Source organism: Parambassis ranga, chromosome 4 (assembly GCF_900634625.1).
Source record: "Parambassis ranga chromosome 4, fParRan2.1, whole genome shotgun sequence".
NCBI lineage: Eukaryota > Metazoa > Chordata > Actinopteri > Ambassidae > Parambassis > Parambassis ranga.
In genome coordinates, this window is record NC_041025.1 from 24,325,698 (window position 1) to 24,350,189 (window position 24,492).

General features: G+C 48.5%; 1 protein-coding gene across 1 annotated transcript; it reads left to right on the plus strand.

Annotated features, from left to right (window-relative positions):
- Nucleotides 1–483: 483 nt before the first annotated feature.
- On the plus strand, nucleotides 484–23,979 carry LOC114434283 (kinesin-associated protein 3-like). The gene is made up of 21 exons (XM_028403369.1): nucleotides 484–580; nucleotides 890–1,128; nucleotides 1,806–1,937; nucleotides 2,023–2,174; nucleotides 2,255–2,313; nucleotides 2,378–2,519; nucleotides 3,113–3,212; nucleotides 3,959–4,083; nucleotides 4,205–4,303; nucleotides 5,304–5,482; nucleotides 8,097–8,259; nucleotides 11,985–12,085; nucleotides 14,787–14,895; nucleotides 14,983–15,095; nucleotides 15,213–15,378; nucleotides 15,843–15,968; nucleotides 16,235–16,333; nucleotides 16,604–16,689; nucleotides 18,585–18,774; nucleotides 18,870–18,942; nucleotides 23,729–23,979. The coding sequence occupies exons 2-21, from the start codon at nucleotides 1,088–1,090 to the stop codon at nucleotides 23,841–23,843; spliced, it is 2,370 nt and encodes a 789-aa protein (XP_028259170.1). The 5' UTR covers nucleotides 484–580; nucleotides 890–1,087; the 3' UTR covers nucleotides 23,844–23,979.
- The last annotated feature ends 513 nt before the right edge of the window (nucleotides 23,980–24,492 follow it).

The following is a 24,492-nucleotide window of genomic DNA, read 5'->3' on the forward strand; positions in this document are numbered from 1 at the left end:
GAAGCACTGATTGGTTAAGTTTTCCTCCAGCGAGGTCACCTGTTATGAGCCAGAAACAGCTGCAGCTGTCACCTCTGCAGTTTTTCTGCTTTCAAAATGATCAACACGTGTTCTCATTGCACCAGAAATCTGGGAGTATTTTTACCGCCTAACACCAAGAATATTCTGAAATATCCTGAGCCACAGGCTAAATTTAGACGCGTGACATCAGCTGTCACAGAGGAGGACTGCCCGCTGCTGAGGCCAGCGAATACCTCCAGCAGATTGACCATGTTACAGTATTCTCTCATATTAAGTTACAGTCAGCTATGATCTCTCATAAATGTGCTTTGATCTGTTATTTTGTCTGCTCTAAAAATAAAACTAAATGAACTCGTTAAAGTAAAGTAAATGAAACAATACATGCAAATCTAAATGTGCAGCTGGAACTCCTAAACACAGAGTGTAAAACCAGACAGATCCATTTTATCCAATGCAGGTCATGTTCAGCGTTACCTGAGACCAGCCTGACCCTTGTGACCTCTGTGACTTCGCCCTGCAGCCGATCCATCCATCATATCTGCAGATGGATTCCATTCAGGTTTGTTGTATTTTAACACGGATGAGCTGTGATATTATATCACATGATGTTCTCTCAGTGAACAGTGTCTCTACCTATTTCTACAGTAACAGCACCACTACAAACAGACTGGAACCAGGTTTTTTACAGTCATGGATCCCAGAGGACGGATTTTAGTGACCTCACCAACCATTTATGGAAACAACAATTTTATTCTGATATTTATGGTTCCCAGAGGATAATCTAATATTTTTACATAGGGGTCCATTTAAACGGCAATGATGATGAACACATTAAAACAGTTGAAATAATCTGCATCTTTACCTGCAGGTTAAGCGGCGCCTCGTCCTCCCAGACTCCAGGGGGCAGCACCGCCAGCCTGCCGCGCTTGTCGTGCCCGGCCGCCTCCCTGGCAACAGACCGAACAGATCAATAACATCCGCCCTGTCTCAATCTGCATCAGCTGCTGTCGATTAGGAGGAAGAAGGAGGAAAAAATCCCTGATGCGTTTTTTCTTCAATCACTAAAATGGAGAATGTTCAAGCAGGAGAGCCGCGGTATCTGAAGAGGTAACGCCAGCTAGCTTAAAGCGCTGTTAGCACGTCTGTGTTTGAAGTGCTGTGAGAACAGCAGGATGCTCAGATGTTCAGTGATAACATGTCCAATTAAATCAACAACTAACGGGCCGCCCGGAACCAAAGCTGTCACCGAATCAACCGTAATCCGCATTTTATGTCGCTAGAAGCAGCTACAGTCGCTACCGAGCTGCGGCTGCATCTGTGTCACACATGAGGATCGATTACAGGATCATATTATATGTTTGTTAGATCATAGTGACGCATTAAAACGACCAGAGAGCCTCAAACGGTGCGAAAATGTGTGATTTAACCTTGTAAACATCCAGGGTCCACACGTTTTCTATGTGCAGGCATCATGGAGCTGCTGCCAGGACAAAAATAAGCCACCACCGCACGTTATATGTTGAGATATATATATATATTATATCGGTCATTTATTCTAGTGTTTAAACTGATTTGCATGAGCTATTTGAAACTGCCAGATGTGTATTTAAATCACAGAATTCAGATCCTTAAATAGATTTACTGATGATGAAGTTTAGGTCAGAGACGATGGAAAGAACCATCAGACAGAAAGTGCTCTGAATAATGTGGCTCGCGGAGCGGCAACAAGGAGAAGCTGTAGAATTAAATCTGCTTTCACGCCTGTGTTTGTGTGGGACCCACAGGAGAGTGAAGGGATGCACTCTGGACGTCCACCCGAGTGAGAGAGCCCTCGTCATTCAGTATGAGGTGGAGGCGACTATTCTGGGAGAGATGGGGGAGGCCATGGTCGGAGAGCGCAAAGAGTGTCAGAAGATGTGAGAAGAACAATGAAAGAAAAGCCTCTCAGGACAGCAGGGTTATCCTTCGACTTCACCTCTCTGTGTTTATCGTCCCTGTTAGTATCCGACTGAAAAGCTTGAACACCAACACGGACACGTCCTCTCTGGCTCGGAAGGTGGTGGAGGAATGTCGTCTGATTCACCCGTCTAAGGTCCGCGAGGTGGAGCAGCTGCTCTTCTACCTGCAAAACCGCAAGCACACAAATGGTGCAGGTGAGTCGAGTTTGTACAGATAATCACATTAATGAAGACAGTCTGTCAACGTAGATCTGACCTGAGGTTTCCTTTGACAGACAACCAGGACAAGAAACGGATCTCACCTCGAGACTTTGCTCCGTACACAGGAGTGGAGGTAGGTCAGAGGCTAGCAACTGTGTGTGTGTGTGTGTGCTGACTTGTTGACGTTTTATCCCCAGCTGGATGAGGAGGCGAGCATCAGCAGCATCGATGAGTATGTGGAGCTGCTGTACGAAGACATTCAGGAGAAGATCAGAGGTGCGACGCTCATCTTCCAGCTGGCTCGTAACCCGGACAACCTGGAGGAGCTCTTACAGAACGGTATCTTAATAGTTTCCTAATGATTAAGACATAACATAGATGTGGAACATTATTTATGTTGAGTGTGATATGAACGTGCTCCCTCTGGAGGCAGCCAGGCTCTGGTGACATTCATCAGGTCAGAAATGCACTCAGTGCTCGGGCGCCTATCGGCTCCTCCACTCTGCATCCCGTTGAGCTGAAAAGAAAACAGGCTGAGCTCCAGCTCCGTGACAGTCTGACCGTTCCTTCCACAGCAGCGTGGAGCCGTCACCGTCTGCAGCCTCCCTCAGATGGCACGGCTTCATTTGTTTCTGTCATAAAGCATCGTTCGCTCACTCCATCTGTCGCGCCGCATCAGCCGTTCCCATTGTGATAAGAGCCAAATGTTCATGTGAACCGAGCGGCCTGGGGTCCGGGAGGAAAGAGGAGATGAACCCTGGGACACAAGTTTTTACACGGAGAAGCACCCAGCAGCTTCCAGCCTGATTACATTCCCTCCTCTAAATGACCCTGCAGCTGCACTCGCTCCGACTCTGAGCGACTTGTGCACATTTTGCTTTTTCTCTCGTCTCCTGTGTGTTCATGGTTTGTGTTTGTGTGTCTGTGTTTAGAGGCGGCCCTCGGAGCCCTGGCCCGAGTCCTGAGGGAGGACTGGAAGCAGAGTGTGGACCTGGCAACGACCATCGTCTACGTCTTCTTCTGCTTCTCCAGGTAAACGAGCATCATTCACAGAGCCATGAGAGTTTGACTCAGAGATGTTCTTCAGACGCTCATCATGAATGATCGGCAACCAGCCCAGTGCATGCTGGGTGTTGTAGTTAGAAACACTGTTTTATGACTTCACACATTCATATGCATAGATCAACAATATGGGCTTCAGTACAATCAATATCAGTCCACATGGGTCTAAGGATCACTTATGTAGCTTCGCTCGGATCAGAATCGGAGCGTTTATTACTCCCAGCACTCCTCCACTCTGTTTTCCCTGGAATCATCTCCTTGTGTCCGTTTGAACAGCGCTGGCCTGTGCAGTCAGCTCCGACTCTCTTACAGTAGTCCTCCACCTTTGGCAGCTCGCTTCGTACTGAAGTTTCACTCTTCAGCTCGGAAACAGAAAAATTAGCCCTCACTAGAATAATACATAAACGTCTGTCAGAGCTGATTTAGGCTGCGAGAGCACGGCGACGTCTGAAAACTGATCGTCATTCTTGGCTCCTCTCCATCGCTGCTTTATGCTGTTTGGATTGTGAAACGGTTCAGGTCGGGCTGATTATAAGTCGGACCAGGACACACTCTTTGACTGAGTGTGTTTTGACTTTGACAGTTTTCTCTGTAAACTGCTTCAGGGGTGACGGATCGGGTCGTTTTAATGACAGCTCCCAGCTGGAATCCCAAATATGATTTCAGTTTTGAAAATCTTTTTCCCTCCCTCTCCCTCTCCTAATGTTCCCCCTCAGCTTCTCCCAGTTCCACGGCCTGGTCACGCAATTCAAGATCGGGGCCCTGTGCATGAACATCATCGAGCACGAGCTAAAGAGGCATGACCTCTGGCAGGAGGAGCTGCAGAAGAAGAAGAGGGCTTATATCCTTTTAAATCAGGCACATCAGGAAAAATACTTTTACTCAAATAAACAGCAGCTGAGTGATGATGTTTCTCTGTGTCAGTGTTATATTTTGTGTTGAAGTTCCTTAACTGATGTCACATGAAGAATTCTCAGAGAACCAAACGCTGAGGAAGGAACACGAGAAGTCTTTCAGGAAGTACCAGAGCCTCCTGACCAAGCAGGAGCAGCTGCTCAGAGGTACAGTGAGCTTGCAGCTCATCTTACCTGCACTGTTACTGGGCGTGGCTGCAGCACGTGTTAGCGCCACTGCTCCGATCATCAGCTCAGCTCTGCTCTGTTTTTACCTGCACAGTTCACACAAATGTCTGTAAAACCAAATCTAAATGACACGCTGAGAAAGCTCCGCTGCATGTTTGAAGTGCAGCAGGGCCACCGTTCAGAAGCAGAGCTGCATCGACTTTAATATGGTCCGCTCGTACTCACGATTTGAAAATAAGAAGACATTGGTCTGAGAGATGATGTTTCACTTTTCTGAAGCCTCAGCATTTATTCGAACAGGCATTATTGCACATCAGTGGACGATGTAAGCTGCTGCATGACCGGGCAGCCGATCACTGAAGGACTTAGTGAATATATTAATGAATAGTTTATGTATTTGAGGACCACTACAGGCAAAGAACAGACGGCAGGGTCGTCCACGTCTGTCCCGGTCAGACCCAGGGCAGGGAGAGAAGCAGCAAACGCCTCCCTGATCACAGACGTTCATTCATTAAGTCACATGGCACCGACGGACAGACAGGAGGAGCTGGGCTGAAGAACAGCAGGAGTTTGAATGGAGCGGCCTGTGTGAGAGCTGTCCACTGCAGCTGATGCAAAAAAGAATAATGACGTTAGAATGAGCCTCATTTCCTTCAGCACTAGACCCTTTCTGTGTTTGCAGTTTCTTTTTGTTTTCCTGTGTTTTGGATGTCACACACGGCTCGTATCCAATCATCTCACGGCCTGCACTAACTAGCCTGCTGCACTTCTTATGTTTTATAGAAGTCTTTGAGCTGCGGATGTCACATGTTTGTTTAACCTCTTCAGTCCCTCTGTGCTGAGTCAGACTCATTTCATTGAACAAACCAGCAGAGGAGCCAGATAACCTGTCAGAAACAAACTACGGCCTTATGAAGCGTGGTCTCAGAGCTCTGGAGATGTCTCTGTCTGAATGTCTCTGCTGTCTGTGACCCTGCAGTGGCCCTGTGTCTGCTGCTGAACCTGGCCGAGGACACTCGCACCGAGCTGAAGATGAGGAACAAAAACATCGTCCACATGCTGGTGAAGATCGTGGACCGGGAGGACGAGGAGCTGCTGCTGGTGGTCGTCTCCTTCCTCAAGAAACTGTCCATCTTCCTGGAGAACAAGAACGACATGGTGAGGCAGAAATGAACCGTAAAGACACTCAGGCTGTCCTCGTCTTGTCCTCGTCTTGTCCTCGTCTTGTCCTCGTCTTGTCCTCCTCATGTGGGATGAAGAGTTCAGTCTAAATGAAAGATGGCCTCTCCATTAGGGCTGAACGATTTTAAGAATAAATTGAATTGCGATTTTTTTCTGGCAAATATTGCGATTTCGATTTCATCCACGATTTTTTTCAAATCATGTCAAACATGTTTCTGTGTAAATGACTTCAGGTAGCTACTCTGTCACCTCTCAAAACCTATCAGTAGATCTAAAAGTAAACTCTGATAACGTGCACTCAGTATTAGTTTTAATAAACATGAAAATTTAAATAACAATTACAGAACAAAATAAAGTTTTATTTCTAATAGGTTAAAAGAAGACTAATGTAGTTCTGTAAAGTTTTATTCAACAGTCATTAAACAGACTGAAGTGTGCCTCCTAAGGTTAAACAGTAAATACAGTATTGAGACTTAAGTAACTCTTAAAGTTCAATGTGATTTAGAACAAATGATCAAACTTTAATGGGAATCATGTCTAAGGACAAACGGAGCTGCTGCTGTCAGCTCTGTCCACCGTTTAGTCCTCATGGAGCCTCTTCATCAAATGCCTGTTTGGTGACGTCATTAGCTGTTGCCTCTGTCTGCATCTGATGTACACACACACACACGCGACACACACCCATGCGACACACACACACACACATGCGACACACACACATGCGACACACACACACACACACACACACGACACACACACACACGCGACACACACACACACACACAGGTGTAGAAGAGCTGCTGACAGCACAACAGCAGCGAACCTGAATATAAGGAGCTGGTAATGTTCAGAGAGGTGGGCGCGTACGTGCTCGTAGCATTTACACGCGGCCCTTCCACTGCGACTCACGTCGCGCGCGCACACAGACACAGACACAGGCTTAGAAGACGCGCCGCTGCTGCCGGCAGAAACAGCACCGAACATAAAGGTGGAGTTCGTTTTAGGGACCAGTTCCTCCGTTTTCTATTCGTTTTCAGCCGTAGCATTTGACAAAACAAAAACTGATTCAGTTAGGAGCAGTGCAAAAAATCGCGGCTTTGACGATCTCAAAATCGCGTCGTCTGAGATCGCGATTTTCGGTCTAAAACGATAGATCGTTCAGCCCTACTCTCCATCGATACTATGTGTGGATTTGTTAAACAAAATACTAAAATGGTGTTTTCTTTGATGAAGGGCCTCTTGGATCGACAAAATATTTATTCTATTGCTTGGTTCTGAAATGAGTTCTTTAAATCGTAGCTTCTCCGAACAGAAGAGTCAGTCACCTGATTAGCCCTCTTTGTTAGAGTAAATCTCCGGTCATAAAGAAAGGAGCAGTATGTCTTAGTCCTGCACAGAAATGTCCACAGGTCACTTTGACAAATCACCGCGACTCTCAGCTCAAACCCCCGTCATCACATCTCACTTTTTAAAAATGATTTTTTTCTGCTGTGTGTCCCTCTGCGCTCATACAGGAACTTCACCGCGTCGACTTTCTGTAATCCAGCCCCACCTGGTTCCAATCGGACTCCGTTTGTGGGTCTTTATCAAAGCCAGACCCTGTTAAGAGCTGGTTTTATCTCCATGTTTCCCCCTCAGCGTATCTTTGATTCAGATTAAAGAACCCTTCAGGGGGTTTTTAGATCTACACCAGCAGGAAAATGCTGGTTTCAGCACTCAGTGAAGTGTGTCAGCTTACAGCTTTCCATTTAAGGACGTAATTAAGAAAACCAGTCACATCATGACAGAAAAATGTGTGTCAGCAGGGTTTGTTTACTCAGCAAACGTGCTGTGAAGTCCTCTCTGACTCAGATCAGACTGACGCGGCCCGCTGTCACTAATGGAAGGAGGCTGTCAGCGGTAATTGACACAGGCTGCAGCTGATTATGCAGGTCTGGTTTGTGATGGTGCGACTGGAGCTGGTTTCACACACAGTAGCACTGAGCGCCTTTTAACTGGGAGCAGGTTGCGTCACCGCAGCGCCTGGCTGCGGGAGACCACAGGAGCGGGAAGCAGACGTGTTAGCGACCGGCGCTGCTGCGACGCTCCGACGGTCACGCTGATGATGGCGGCACGCATCAATCAGCCGGTCGCTGCGTGCGTCAGCTCAACACCTCCACCTGCCTGCAGGTCAGGTGAACCAGCAGGTGTCTGGTCAGGATTACTGCAGTTAAATATCAGGTTAAAAATCCATGTAACTGGATTCATCAGAGCGGATATAACGTCGACCTATTCATGCAATGAATCCACCCCAGTCCATTCAAATATCTGCTGATTTAATGTCAGGTTAATGCATCATTCCTCATACAATTTTTCTAAATATAATAAAATGAATGTATATTTGATCAGGTTAGAGATCTCTAACTAAAAAAACAAACTGCTTCATTTAAAACTTAAAATATATTTACAGCACAGAATGGCTTGTCCCAAATTTTAGCTGATAATCTGACTTCATAATATCTGAACGCTTGTCTGAATGTTGGTCATGTGACTGCTGCTCACAGTCCATCATGGCGTCCTGCTGGTATGTTTGTCCTCTGGTCGTCCACAGGCGGAGACGTTGGCCGTGGAGAAGCTGGCCCGGCTGGTTCCCTGCGAGCACGAGGAGCTCCTGACCACCACCCTCCGCCTGCTGCTCAACCTGTCCTTCGACACGTCCCTGCGCAGCCAGATGGTCCAGGCCGGGCTCGTTCCCAAGCTCTCCTCTCTGCTCGGTAATCAGACTGATGTGTGTCAGTGTTCCTGTGGATGAGTGTAGCTGTGTGTTGGAGCTTGGAGGTGTGTGTTCAGGTGCACTCTGCCGCTGAGGACAGGTAGAGAGGGATCTTTCTGTGTGACAGTCAGAATCATCTCTGACCGGGCTGTCGAGGCCTCTCAGAGGGAGGCTCGGGTAACGCGGCATAATTAATATAATGTATTTGTTAGAATAACATGCCAGAGCCTCTGCACAAATGTTGTTTTTGTAGGAGCAGGCCGGAGAGGTGGAGGGGCCTTCAGAGATTTGGGGGAGGGCTGTTTTTTGGGAAGTGGCGGGTGGGGGTTGTTCCTTCAGGAAGCCAGGCACGCACACATAATGTAAGTTAACGCTGAAATATCACGCCTGCTCACAGGTTTGACACTGTTGAGTTTGCTCTGTGTGTGTGTCTGTGTGTGTCTGTGTGTGTGTGTGTGTGTGTGTGTGTGTGTGTGTGTGTGTGTGTGTGTGTCTGTGTGTGTGTGTGTGTGCGCTGCGCTCTGTTTGTGAGCCGAGCCGCCATTAATCATCCGCTCCCTCTGCCAACTGTCCTCTCTTCACCTGACACCCTGTGTGAGGAGTCCTGGGGTTATCTTTGAAGAGAGAGCACGGCCAGGAGGCGGGGCCTCCTGATGCCGCTCTCCCACCATCCAGACCTGACCTGAGGTCGTGAACCCTGATGATAAGATGAAAACCTCTGCATGTCATCACCCCCTCCTTCATGAGACATCCCACCTGAACGCATGCAGCCCTGAACAGAGACTCACTTCTCTGATCTAAATCACATGCATGACTTTCAGAGTAGAAAGGAGGCGACATGGAGATGAGATGTATTTACCCTAAGCTTGAAGACCTCACCCTCGCCTCGTTTAGTCTGTCCTCGGTCCATCCAGAGAGGTAGACTCAGAGGTGTTGGTGTCTCTGGTCCAGCAGCTTCCAGCAGCAGCCTGTACAATGGTCTGCTGGATCAGCCTGTGCTCTCTGCTGGCTGCAGGGACCAGGCTTCTAGTCCTCGTCTTTGTCCTCACAGAGACGTGGCTCAGAGACAGAGTTCTGGACGCCTCCGTCCAGCTGGACCAGCTGGTTCGGTGCTGGTGTGTTGTGAGGCTCGCCGCGGCGGCTGCTGTGTTTACATCAGCTCAGCTTCTACTTCCTGCTGCTCCCTGGTGGAGCAGAGGCTCCACCCACAGACCAGGACTGTGTCCGAAATCACTCATTCACTCCGACTCCTGGAGTTCTGTGTAGGACACCATGTAGTGAGCTCGTTGAGAAAACATCTACCTCTGTCATTTCCTGTCGCCGTTAATGATGTCATTAACAAAGTCTGTTGTTAGCCGTTATAATTTGTGCCGTTATAGCTCAATATACGTTTTTTTGTCAAACATTAATAAACAAACAGAGCCGGTCATGCTTCATTATATTTATAAGACAGCTAATGTAACTTCTGTTCCCGTGGACACTACTTGTCATGATGCATTGTGGGATATGGGGTCTATAATTTCTCAGTAAGAATTCGGACAGCACTACAAAATGGCGGAGGCTCTATACATCCATATGTAGTGACCAGGGAGTGACTTCAGACACAGACCAGGTTTATGATGAGAGGAATTACTTATCTTAAGTTGTTCAGTTGCTTAACAGAAAGTGTAGCGCCCCCTTCTGGAGGGAGGTGTAGCAGATTGCCCAGCTACGATGCTGCGTGTTGACTTTCACTTCACTGCACAAACAAATGAGGAGACTCTGAGTGGGGGTGGGGTCCTTTAAAAGTGCTTCAGCTTGTTATGCGGTGTGTGATGTCTCTGAAGCCGGAGCCCGGCCCGCTCTTTATTTATCCCGAAAATGCAATAACGGCAGAGCGGTGCGGCCCAGACGCTCCTTAATGCGTGCGGGTGTAATTTTACGAAGGTTAGGCGGTTTTAAATCAGGCTGGGGTGTAATTGGAGTTTAGCTCTCCCACTAACTGCCCTTGAACAGTCTAGTTAATTCTTAACAGCTCCCCCTCACCTTTTTTCTCCCCCGCTGCCCCAACACTACCAGTGTTTTGAACATTTAATGGGATCCCTCTCTTCGCCCATAAAGGATCCTCCATGTTCTAGCAGCAGTTGGGTTATTGCCTGTGTGTGTGTGTGAGCTCGGCAGTGTGTGTTTTAAGGTACTGGTTGAGGTAAAGGGCCGCTAATGAGAAGCACATGTTCCGGTCGGTCACTGGCTGTGCTGGAAGGGCCCGAGCAGCGAGCGGCGTGGCTTTAACTTATTAAAGGCAGTAAAATTGATGCTTCCTCCTGTTTTCCCAATTAAATGTAGAAGCCGCCCCTCCTCGGCCCGTCCTCCCTCCTGTGATTCCAGGGGTTCACTGAGCACATCTGGATCCAATCCTCAGTGATAAGGCTGCCTGTACGGCCGGTGACCGAACACGGCTGGGACCAGTTTTAACTGGACTAGGTTGGGGGCTTTGGAGGCTGGTGGGCATTACAGGAGGTCTGTCAGTGGTTCTGGTCCAGTGACGAGCCTCTCTCTTAACACTTCCTTAATGAAAAGTCCCCGGGTCAATCTCTGGTCTGAACTCCAGTAATTCTCCGCGGCCGGCTCCTCCTCCAGGCCCGCAGCCCCCCAGCTGTGGTCAGGGGTCAAACTCATAAAGGTCCTGGGCTCTCTGACGGTCTAACACTCAATCCATTCAGTGCTTATCTGCATGCTGCTGCGCCTCAGGTTTGATAAGCTCTCTGTGCTCGTCGTGTTGGACAGAAAATCACTTTTAGCATATTTCCATACTACCTTTTTCAGCCTCTGTCATATTTGTGATTTTATTTTTCTCTCTCTGTGTAAAGTTCAGTGTTTATGTGCCTCCTTTAGCTCCGTCTCAGTCCACTGCCTGCAGCTGAAGACTGATTGTGTCGCAGCATTTCAACAAGGCCGCCCCACTTTAAAGGAGGGGTCACGACCCAACCGATCCCATGATTCATTGCACTGCTTATTTTTCAGTTTGTCTGTCAGTCAGAAGTTGTCGCTGTTTAGTGTTGCATCAGGAAGCAGCTCACAGTATAAGATCCTCCTGCTGCAGCATCAGTGTTACTCTGAATGGAGACACAGATAAACCCGTGAAGAGTCCCTTCCCCCTCTGCTCTCCAGTGTTGGTTCTATGAGGCTTTTGGCTGTTTTTAAGCTCAGTCTGTGCTTCAGAGACCAAACACTGCTCAAACGGGGCCACATTTGTTGGAGGTTGTCCTCAGCTTGTCCTCCGGGTGTGTGAAGGATCACAAACACAGCCTTTAAAGGTGTCTTTTATTTCCAATAATAGAATCCACAGAACACATTTTCCACTGCTTTCACCTGGAACCAGCAGTGCTGCTCGTGTGGACACAGAACATGTCACAGTGCAGCAGTGTTTTTTGTGTGTGTGTATAAATCTGTGAGAAGCACCTGTGAACTTTGATTAATCAAATGTTTTAGTATGATTGAACTGTCCCTTAAAGAAGCATTAAACAAGTGTGTTTTTATATATGCATGAGAGTCAGGACAGACTGCGGTGGACTGGGTCGGGTCCTGCTCCAGCAGACGTCGCTGTTAAAAAGCCCATTCAGCCCATTAATATGTTCACAAAACACACAGCACTCCAAGATGTGGTCATTGGCATCTCACGGACGTTACGGCACAACCAGTCATTCATGCGTTGACTTCCCTCCTCCTCCTCTGTTTATGTTACAGCTGACGAGGGCCAGAGGCAGCTCAGCATGTGCATTCTGTACCACATCAGCATGGACGACCGATTCAAGTCCATGTTTGCCGACGCAGACTGCATACCGCAGGTAAGACTGGCTAATGTACGCCGCCAGCAGACCAAGACAGACACATTAGCATCAGCGGCTAGGGACGCCTGGGAATTAATGCATGAGAAGCAGTGAGAGGGAGGGACGCTGCACATCTGGAGGACGGCTGCTCAGCCTCCACTGTGATGACAGCGCCGCTTTTTCTTCTCTTTCCACCGAGTCCTAAAACTCTCACACCATTTCACCTTTCTGTGTCATCTCAGCACATCAGCCGCTTAACTACCCCGTTAGTTTAGAAGTCCTCATCATGGAACCCTCCTCGTGACATTTGTGTTGAGTGGTCCTGATTGAGCTGACCCGGTCAGTCGCTCCTCTCATCACTGGCGATAAGCTGAATGTGTTTGTTTGTGGGGATTGGGTGTAGATGCCGCCCAGATGTGGCTGAGGGTCTGCTGTTTGTTCGGAAGGTCACAGCAGCAACGGATCTGAACCTGGAGGTCTCTCTGTGGCAGGGAGGACGCTGACTAGCAGCATGACCAGGATGTGACCTCTGACCTCGCCCTGAGGTCCACTCACAGCCAGTGTTAATTTTGGCAGCAATTTTGGATTTAGTTTTTATTTTAGTCTTGTGACTAAAATGTCATTTGATTTTAGTCACATTTTAGTCATCAACATTTTTGAACTTTTAGTCTAGTTTTAGTCGACTAAATATCAAATAATTTTAGTCACTAAATCTGCCGTGGATTTAGTGACTAAAATTCTATGATATATATTTTTCATGAAATAATTAAGGTTTGAAGTGCAATAAAAACAGGCACAGCTTTAACTTGTGTTATTTGAAACAAACATCTCTTTATTTAATTGCTATGACCTTTTCACAAAAGACCCAGTGAACAGTGAGCTGCTCTCCCTGAATACACTGTTCAGTCATGACCTTCTTCATGAATCCTCCATAACTGCAGCAAAACACTTCAGTGACTCAGAAACAGGTCGCATGCTGTAAAACCATCAGCAGCGGTGTCTTCATTTATAGATTTTGTCACGTGTATCTTTGAGCGGAAGTTAAGATGACTCGTCTGCAAATGTCGCTTCAGGTTTATTGTTTTTACCGCTGATAGTCGCTCCACACGGTTTGTAAACCGTCTTGATTGTCTTGAAATTAAACGTGTCTGTGTGTCTGTTCTCCTGTGTTGTGTTACCATGCATGAGGACGCCTTCTTCCAGCATCGCGGCGCAACGTCCTTACACAGAGAGAGCACTTCTGATTGGCTCTCTGCCGCCGTCTCCTGATTCGTCCCTCCCTTTCCACAAACAAAATTTGCTCTGATTGGATCTCGTCTCCATCAATAATTTCGTCTCGTTTTTATTCGTTGACGAAAGTGTCAATACATTTCGTCTTAGTTTTTGGCACCGTGCGTTAGTTTTTATTTAGTTATCGTCTCATTTTTATCAGCAAAAAAAGGTCGTTAACGAAAACTATGACGAAAATGATTCGTCAACAAAATTAACACTGCTCACAGCAGCTCTCTCTCTCTCTCTCTCTCTCTCTCTCTCTCTCTCTCTCTCTGCTGTTCTTATGGTTTACATACAAATCTAAATGAAATGATCAGATGCATCTTTATCTTCGGCTGGCTCCTGCTGTGAGATGAATGGTGAAGGTCTGTCGTCGTGGTGAGAGTTTCATTAGAAGCTGGAGTTCTTCACACCTGAGTGGAAACACCTGAAGAAGCTCTGAGACCCAGCAGAACGGTTTGTCTGCACTGAGGTGTCGTTGTTTTCAGCTAAAAGATGATAAACAGCCAGTGTGTCCAGGAGCTATCATCAGGAACTCTGTGTTTTTAAATTATTCCAGCTATGACTGCCTGTGTTATATATTTAGATATTTTTTGACATATTGTTCAAATCTTCCTTAAATTCCCGTCCATCCTTGAAATTCCGGGGGAAAGTACAGCCATCCTTTAATAAACTGCTTCACTGCATCCCCCAGCTTTTCATCCTCCACCTATTTCTTACGGTTAGGCGCTCTGTTTTATCACTTTCCCAGGGTAGGGACTGACCTGCCCCTTTCCCCGTCTGCAGGTTTTAATGGGGTCAGGCTTGGTGTGGATGTGGGTTTTGCAGAGCGGTGTGAGGGAGCAGCGGTTACAGAGGTGGTGGTGGTGGGGGGGGCAGCAGTGGCTGCGTGGGTCGGCCTGCGTCGTGGCACTGACGGGGCCTCCAGTGGCTGTCTGTGGTAAATAAGCAGAGGCAGGTGCCAGAGAGTCTAGACGGGCCTGATTTGGGGTCCGGGGCCCCTGGTATGTGATACCTAACCCAGGCCCAGCCCAGCCTGGCTCTCTCCTCTCTCTCTCTCTCTCTGATTCCTGACTCCTCACAGGGAAGCAGTCCACCTCTGCCCCCCGCCACCTCCTCCCAGCTCAAAGCCTTTCCTGTTTAATGTTAAATCAGCACAGGGGAGACGGACAGACAGATGGAGGCTGGGGGGGAGGAGGGGGAGGAGGGGGGAGGTGTAAGGGGAATATGCTCGCCTTCCCTTTATCACACACTTTCATACAAAGACACATTCTTTTAATTGATTCCCTCACTTGTAATGTTCTCAGGAGTGAAACAGGTTCCTGAACTAATGTGTAAACACACTAATAGGATGTCTCACACACACACACACACACACACACACACACACACGCCGCTGATCACCTGCATTACTGGTTAATCTGTCTGTGTTTAATCTGATTGGCAGCTGATGAAGATGGTGTACGACTGTGGTGAGGAGAAGATGGACGCCGAGCTCATCTCTCTCTGCATCAACCTGGCTGCCAACAAGAGCAACGCCCAGGTCATCTGTGCGGGTATGAGCACCAGAGAACACACACACACACACACACAAACCTGCGTCGCTGCTGCCTCTTTACCTTCCTGTCTCCCTGTTGCCGTAGGTAACGGCCTGAAGATGCTGATGAAGCGGGCCTTGAAGCTGAAGGATGTTCTGGTGATGAAGATGATCAGGAATCTTTCTCAACACAGTGGACCCACCAAGAGCCTCTTCCTGGTCAGAGACCTCTGTGACACACACATGCAGTTCTGTACTGTGTGGGAAACAACAATACAATAGTGATCTGCACACAGCTGTTCATCTGTGTGTGTGTGTGTGCGTCCACGTGTACAGGACCACGTTGGAGATCTGGCCGCTCAGATCAGTGAGGAGGAGTCAGAGGAGTTTGTGATCGAGTGTCTGGGAACGATGGCCAACCTGACCATCTCCGACCTGGACTGGGCTCTGGTGCTCAGAGAGTACAACTTGGTGCCGTACCTGAAGGACAAACTCAAACCAGGTGTGCGACTCAAACCTCCATCGTTTACCACTCATCTCATTAATGAAAGATAACCTTCCTCATCCATCTCCCTTCAGAGGGAGCATGCAGGCCTCTCCCATGGCCGTCCTAACCTCTCACCTCTCACTCTAAGTCATGTTATCAGTGAGGCGTCACTGACACAGTGATGTGACGACGGACGACACACACAGCTACCTCTGCTGTTTCCGTTTCGTCTTCATCTTTAAGCAGAATCAGAGTAACGATGATTGATTTTCTTCTTTTTCTCCTCTTCTCCTCCTCGTCCTCCTCTTTGTGATCATGAATTAAGCAGTGCTCTGTGATTGTTGCAGTCAGTCCTCCCTCACTGTTGTTCAGTAGTTGTTGTTTAATTAGAACATGGAGGTCTCTCTGCCTCTGCTCTCACATCCAGACACTCCAGAGTGTGTTTGCTTCCAGTCAGTTGTTCTGTTGCCTGACGGCAGGTTGCGCTGAGGACGACCTCATCCTGGAGGTGGTCATCCTGATCGGCACCGTGTCCATGGATGACTCCTGTGCAGCCATGTTGGCCAAATCTGGCATCATTCCTGCTCTCATCCAGCTGCTCAACGGTAAGCAGCAGCTTCCTGTAGTGTTCCTGTGTGGCTTTTTATTGCTCTGTGGTAGCAGCTCATGCCTTCCCCTCCTCTGTTTGTAGTAATGATGTTTATACAAATATAAACTGGAAAAAAGAACAGAGACATTTATCAATAAGGAAATATTGGTTTTTCTTATTTTCTACTGAAAACTGATAACAAACACTATGGATGGGTGTTATTGATCCCGGTACCCGTGTCTGAATGGACCCCTGTAACCCTGCTGCCCTTGTTGTGTTCAGCCCAGCAGGAGGACGATGAGTTCGTGTGTCAGATCGTTTACGTCTTCTACCAGATGGTTTTCCACAAAGCGACCAGAGACGTCATCATCAAAGACACTCGTATCCTCTTCTGATGTGTCCCCGATGTGTGAACTGTCGACACTTCAGCCACTGTCACTGTGACCCTGTAGGATTATAACTTCAGTCACTGTTCATTCCCATCTACGTTTCCATAGTAACCCCTCTTGGTGTTTCGGTGGTGTAGTTGTGCAGTCTGCATGTTCTGGTTGTCTGTCTAAAACAGTATAAAACCGTCCCCGTCTTCCACCTCTGACCTCCATGACGGACAGAAAGCAGAAAAAGTTGTCTTTCCTTGAGTCCTGGCTCCAGAGGCCCCGGCCTACCTCATCGACCTGATGCATGATAACAACGCAGAGATCCGCAAAGTCTGCGACAACACCCTGGACATCATCGCGGTGAGTATGCAGCACAGAGGAATGCTGTCTGCCTCCACACATTCAGCAGACAGACCAACACCTGTCTGTGGCAGTACTGTCAGGTGTAATGTGCTGCTTCTCACACTGATGCTCCACTCACATGTGTTGTTGTTTGGCTCTGAGATACACAATACAAGAATTTTGGGTCAGTTATTCTCAGGACTGAAAGAAGTGACCGTAGCTGCTGATGTTAGGAGCAGTTATGAGCCGTCGCTAAGGTAGCCTGACACCTCTTGGTTGTCTGGTTTGGATGCTGTTGTTCTGTATGTCTGTAAGCAGCAGCAGCCTCTGGGGCTGAGAAGTGAAGGCCATGCTCAAGTGCCAGAAGCTGCAGTGCTCTCTGTGTCCTCTAGGGGCTGTCTACAAAAACTGAGCCAGTTGCCATGTTTAAATGTCCAACTCTACAGCAGAAAGAAAGGTGTTTATGTGTTGATGAGGTCCGGCTGTGACGAACTGTACGAGACAATTTTTAAAGAAATCACTTAACCTCTTAGTGTGACCACCTTCAGCAGCAGGACATCACCTGCTCAGCTCAGATTGTGAGCTTTCTGCTTGGGAGGCTGCCCGCCCACCTCAGATCCACCTCCAGGAGGACTCCTGCCAACCTGGCAACAGTCGGAGCCTCCTTGCTCTCCTGTGGCTTTATGTAGCTGCAGATAGGTGGAGGAAACCTTAGCTGCTCCCACCCTTAGAGTATTATTGCAGATTTTAAAATGTCTATGTAAGAGCAGATTAAAGTCAAAGGGTTTCCTCTGTAGACCTCAGTCAGAACACACTCTGCAGTCAAAGCTGCTCCGGATGTCAGATTTGACGTCTGCGATTAACACTTGATGAATTCTTGGATCAGGCTGTGACTGACAGCTGTGGTCAGCTCCCAGTCAGTGTGTGATCGCTGCCAGACGTCAGATCAGCGTAATTAGCTGTAGATTACAGGCAGGCAGTGTAGCAGGGCAGAGGAAGTGTTTCATTGAAATTATCAGTGAGCCCTATTAAGCTGTGAACCACATGAAAGGCAGCTGCTGGGCTCTGGAGTGTGTCAGGGGCTGGACAGCAGAGGTGAGAGAGAAAGCAGAGCTGTGGACACACACACACACACACACTCTGAACAGGATCCTTCTGGCAGCGCCATCCCTGAGCAGCCGCCTTTGATCATCGCGACCCGCTCATGTACAAACACACAAACACACACGTGGCTTCAGCAGCGTCTTTGTAGAAGCTCCAGGTGGGACAGAGGCCGGATTCACAGTGATATTCTTAGCCTGAGCACATTTTCAGAGGAGCCTGTTCAAAAGCTTCCACACCTCATGCACTTCCTCACCCCTGCTGTGATGAGCTCCGCTGCCAATAGCTGATCAGTCATGACGTGATGATGCTTCGGCTTCTCACAAGGCGGTCAGGTGACGGAACCTGCCAGTGTGGAGCGGCGTGGTGACGGACGGTGGGCCGGTTTGAGTCAGCCGGCGCTGCTCTCTGGGCTCTGCTTTGAGTCTGAAGGATTGATGTGTTGGGCCGAGGCGGTGCAGTCTCAGAGAACAGAGGAAACACAGCACAGCTTCTTATCAGTCAGTCCAGCAGACTGTCACCAGATTCTGCTGGAAGCTCCTCCTTCTGCAGAACCTTTGTATTGCTGATGCATTCAGGGGCCTTCAGAGTGTTGATCATTGGGGATATTTTCCTTTGTTACGTCTCTTTCTACCTAAATAAACGCACCTAAAACCCTGAGTTATTATGAGCCCTCCTCTGTCTTGTTGGGATGAGGCTGCCTGACTCTGCTGCATCCACCAGGTGTGCTCCTAAACAAATCTAACAATGTATCCACAGAACCAGGATTGCTAAATGTCTGGATGTGACTGTTTTCTGTTCCCCTCCTTCAGGAGTACGATGAAGAATGGGGGAAGAAAATCCAGACGGAGAAGTTCCGCTGGTACAACAGTCAGTGGCTGGAGATGGTGGAGAACCGCCAGATGGACGAGGCAGAAGAACCCTTCCTGTACGGGGAGGACGGAGAGTCCTTTATGGGGAACGACGACATCCTGGAGAGGCCCGACCTCTTCTACACCGCAGGTACTGAGGACGTCGTGTCAGTTCATCTGAACCCACTGACGCTCGGACCGTTTGGTGAATGTGTTTGTGTTTGTGTTTGTGTGCTTTTAATCCAGATGGGATTATCAGTCCGGACTTTTACAGCGACTTCCAGAACGGAGAGCTGGGACAGACGGGATACATGAGCAGGTACTGAGCTGCACCTGCACCCCACAGACAGGCTGCCTCAATAACACACAGTCACTTATCACAGCTATTAGGTCTTCACACAAAGAACTGTGAACAGATTAAAATTGTAGATTACCAAGAAAAAATCCTGGATAATCTCTGGGATTAATAAATCAGGACGTGCTTTATTTTGCACAGCTGGGTCAACCTCATCAGAATCAGAATCATGTTTTATTGCCATGTAAGTGAAGAGGATTCACATTACTAGGAATTTTCCTTAGTGAACGTATAATAAATAATAAAACGTAACGTATAATAATTAACATGAAGATCAAACTAAGATAGCAAAATAAGGTAAATAAGATGAAATAAGGTCAAGTAAACAATGTAATCTAAGAGTGAAGCTATAAACTGACCGGACAATGAACAGGACATGAGTGGTGGTTGTAGTTGCAAACATAGACCTTGATATGAAAGAGTGTAACAGTGTAACAGGTACCACATGGGTCGGTGAGGTGGTACTGGTGTGCAAGGCACACCCACATCAGTGAGGCGAGCAACAGTACAGAACCTGACGTTCTGATTCCTAAATCGCCGATAAACGTCCTTATTGATCAATCCTACCGTGGGGGATAATTTGATTAGCAGAATTTCATGCAGCATTAAAACCGGCTGAGGTTCATCCACACTGAACAGAAAGAAAGATTTTTCTTTTTATATAAATATATCTGACTCTGTCATCTCAGAGAATAATCACACTTCCTGTTTTTTTCTGAGAATCTCCAGTATGACGTTTTTTATTGTAAATGTATGATTTTAATCTGTGTTTTATCATTTAACTCTCTTTAATGTCACAGAATATTCAGATTGCTCTAAAATACCATCATAACTGATGAGGCTCGCGCCTCTGTCGTGTTGTTGGACTGTGTGTGACGCAGCGTGGACTGAGAATGAGACGCATATTTTAAATGTGCTTTTGTGTTTAGATGTTCAAATCTGCTAAAAGCCTACATTTGGAACATCAAACACACACACACACACACACACTCACGGCTGTGACTGTGGGTCTGCAGCCGTCAGCGGGGCAGGTTGTCTTTGTCCAGGACGGCTGGTCGTGTCAGACAGGAAGCGGTGAGCTGTGAGTGTTTACCTTCAGCTCGTCCGGCGCTGCCCTCTCTCACTCTGTTATTCTGAATCACTATTCGCTGATGTGTGTTATTGAACCGAGCGCGGCCTGAGTCAACAACCCTCGCCAATCCCAGAAGGCATCACTCCGCCCCGCAGCTTTGAGAACAAACACTCTCCGTCCGCCTGCGCCTCTCCCGTAGCTCCGCGGCTCCAATACATCAACTGCTTCGGTCCCAGTTGGACATTCCTCAGTGAAACGTGAACCTGGAGCCTGGGAATCAGAATCAGTGCTGTTATCACTGAAGGCCGCTCTGCTTCCTCTGCAGGCCCGATATGGAGCGGCTCATTCGATGCGCTGCTGAGATGATGAATGGTGGGGAGTTTATTAAGAGTAATTTGTCTTGTTTATTATCGAGCCGCAGCGCGCGCGTGATAAAGCCTCTGCTCGGTGGACTTTGTGTTTTCGCCGGCGCAGATGTTTGTCTTGGCTGCAGAGAAGCTGCCTGCGAGTGTCTGAGGAGAGGACAGCCACTTGGACAGAGTCGGAGAGAGAAGTCCCAATCAGCGCTGCCTTCACTCACCGCGTGCACGGCTCTCCCTCTCTTTGTTACTGATACCGTTTAAACACACCGCGGGCGCCGGGGGAATCTGAGTCTGTGAGACTGTTTGAATTTGGCCGCTGGACTCTGAGTGATCCAGGTTAACATAATAATCAAAGCCGGCTCCGCTGCTTATTTTAAACTACGTGTGAAACATGGTGTGAATGGGGCTTTTGAAAGTGGACTCATTCCTGTCCAATCACCTTTATTTGTAGGAATATGATGACGGGTTCTATACTAACCCTGAACCGCAGGCTGTAAATAAAGATGGACACCGTCTGTGATGTCACCCGTAGGTTTCTGTGGAGCGGTTCTGTAGCTTCATTTGTGGGAATATTTGTGTTAACCAGCCGCTGAGTTTCCCCCACACCGATGTAGGTGAATTGATGGCTTTAATCCTAATTGTGTTGTGTCACCTTGTTATGGTGCTTCTGTTTAGCATGTTGTCCAATATGGCTGAATATTGACCTGATGATAGTGATGGATTAACTGCAAACATCTTGAATGTCTGATCCAGCGGTGCTGCTGGTTACTGTTAAACATCCTTCAGACTTTCTGAGTTTGGTAACAATGCCGGAGGCGTCCAGTAGAGAGCAGCGTGGCGGACGGGCCGTGTGTGACTGTGAACAGCAGAATCAATGAGCGCTTTGAGAGGCTGTCAGGACGCGATGAGGCGCCGGGGAGTGAAGCGAGGCAGAAATAAAGGCGCTGCAATCAGGTGAGACGTGGAGATACGCAGAGCGAGCCCTGGTGGTTCGCTGTAACCTGAGTGGTGACAGCGGGCACAGATCAAAGCGGGGCCCTGGAAGAGGCAGACGCAGGGGGGGGCGGAGGGTCACGCCCAAGGAGGAAAAAGGGCCTGATTCCCTTTCCTGTTCACTACCGAGGAATGCTCTCTGCGGGACGGGACCCGCCGCTCGTCCCGCCGCCTCCTGTGGCTGCTCCTCAGGGGCCGAGCTGGCATCTGTGGGAACACAGGGCCCCTTTGTCTCCGGCCGCCCCTCCCTCCTCATTTAGGCAGCGTGTCACAACACACATAAAGCCGGTGAGGTGGCAGACGGGTTGATTTGCATGTTTCATATTGAGAGAAATCAGAGCTGACAGCGGCCGAGTGAGGCTCAGGCGTCCAGAACATTCAGGCTGCAGCAGCACCGTGTCCGGCGGCGGGCACTTTATAACTGACAGTTATAAAGTCTGGTCTCTGCTCCTCTGTGTCAACACACACACCATCAGGTCTGCAGTCAGACGTGTGTGTGTGCAGCTCAGACAGACACTCGCTGAGTGTTGGTCATGTGACTCCATCATGGCTTCCTGCTGGCTGCTGAGGGGGACAGAGGGTTTGTTTTTAATAGTCCATGGGCCAGATGAGATATCGGTACCACTCAAGGTGGCAAAGGTTGCTTATACTTTTTGAAAAGATACATGCCTGTAGTCAACATTTTGGTATGATAACCCTTCTGAAGTCACAGCTAAATTATGGTTATCAGCTGTTAAAGTTACCTTCCCCCATTGAAAAAATGCATTTTTGACACAGGTCCATATCTTGGTATTGGCCCTTGTTAAGGACATAATTCAATGACCTATATTATTATAAGGTTATTATAAGGCCTACATGCAGAATGAAGTGGTTTGATGGACTATTTGAAGCTCGGCTTGATTCTGATGTGTTTTATTATTGGACAGGATGTTTTCCAGACACACCGGTGTGTTCAGGCAATCACAGGGTTAAAAAATAGATTATAATCTCTGGCAAAAGAATTTCCTGTGGGATTAATAAGGTTTAATTTTATCTTAATACATGTGTTTACATAATAAAGCTGTCAGTCACCTGTTTTCTTACTCACAGTTTTTCTTTAATGATGAAGCCAAAGTTCAGAATGATGAAGTTTTGCTCATTAAGATCAACTTTTTAAAAACTCTTCTAATCTGTCTGTTTGTGGTTAATGTCAGGATGAAGAACAGGTTGACAGGTTGTAGGAGATAAGTCAGTCACTGAGCTTAATGCTGACTTGAAGGGGAAATATTTCATTTTTCACCCTCACAGCTTCTCTGAACAGCCTGGAGTCCAGGCCCAGAAACAGGCAGGCAGGCAGGCGCTGGAGTGACTCAGAGCTCCAGTGTTCCTTCCAGCCTCCTTTAGCCTGGCTCTGAAATCCCCCCTGACAGGCGTAGCGTGCGGAGAGGAAAAAGACATATTTCTGCTGGAGAGGAGGGGGTGGAGGGGGCGAGGCAGCGGGGGGGCACAAGCAAAACACAGAGAGGGAGAAGATGGGGGCGGTGGAGGGGTGAGGACGGGGGGTGAGGATATGCTGCGAGCGGTGTAACTGATCGCTGGAAGTGATTTGGCTAAAAACAACACGTCATTATAGGCGCTCGCAGGGGCAACGCAAACAGCTCGTATTTTAGAGAGCCGGGAGAGGCCGGGCCGCAGAGCGCTTCCACAGCAGAGAGGCGGGACCGGTGGGAGATGTGGCGTCATCCATCACAGCCCAGTTTATCCATCACCCGCTCCGGCCTGACCCCATCACCAGGCACAAACTCCCAGCAGCTGGTCAGAAGATGGAGCGTGAAATCAGCCCCTCCATCCCTGTAGAGCCTGATTTACACGCTGCAGATACAGGCCGAGAGGGCGGCCAGCTCCTCCAGCTCCGGGCCGCCGGCCTCCACCCTCGTCACGTAGCCGTGTTTTGACATCTCTCCATGTTTTTTTTTTTGGCTTGGCCGCTCTGCTGTTTACCCGGCGGCCGTTAGCAGCGTGTGACTCTCACACTCGGTGGCGATGTCCGACACCTGCACCCTGCAGATGAATACTGCGTCACTTCTTATGAGCCTCTGTCACAGTCCTGGGCCCTGAGGAGGTGGAGGGGTTCCCCTCACTCATGCCTGGTGTCAGAGCGCCACCTGGTGGTGTTTGTTAGATATGTGGACAAGCAGTCCCTCTGTTTTTAAACCAGTATGACTTCCTGTGTGTTTAGATGGAGGCTGGGAGAGTGTTGATTGATTGTGACAATCACTGCACATTATTGATCCATCTGACGTGTGATGAAATGATGTGTACTTCCTGTCTGTTGGTCTCTCAGTGCATCGGAGCAGTTTGTCCCCTCAGCTAAGCTGGCAGCAGACCGACCCGTCAGCGCGTACGGCTTCCGTCCGGATGAACACTTCTTCTACAACTACAGCACCGACTCGCGGTAAAGCGGACCCTCCGACACACCTCACTGTCCCATACACACACACACACACACACCTCACTGTCCCACACACACACCTCACTGTCCCACACACACACCTCACTGTCCCACACACACACCCCTCACTGTCCCATATACACACACACACACACACACCTCACTGTCCCATACACACACACACACACACACACACCTTACTGTCCCATACACACACACACACACACACACACACCTCACTGTCCCATACACACACACACACACACACCTCACTGTCCCATACACACACACACACCTCACTGTCCCACACACACACACCCCTCACTGTCCCATATACACACACACACACACACACACCTCACTGTCCCACACACACACACACACCTCACTGTCCCATACACACACACACACACACACACCTTACTGTCCCATACACACACACACACACACACCTCACTGTCCCATACACACCCACACACACCTCACTGTCCCACACACACACCTCACTGTCCCACACACACACCTCACTGTCCCACACACACACCTCACTGTCCCACACACACACACCTCACTGTCCCACACACACACACCCCTCACTGTCCCATATACACACACACACACACACACCTCACTGTCCCATACACACACACACACAC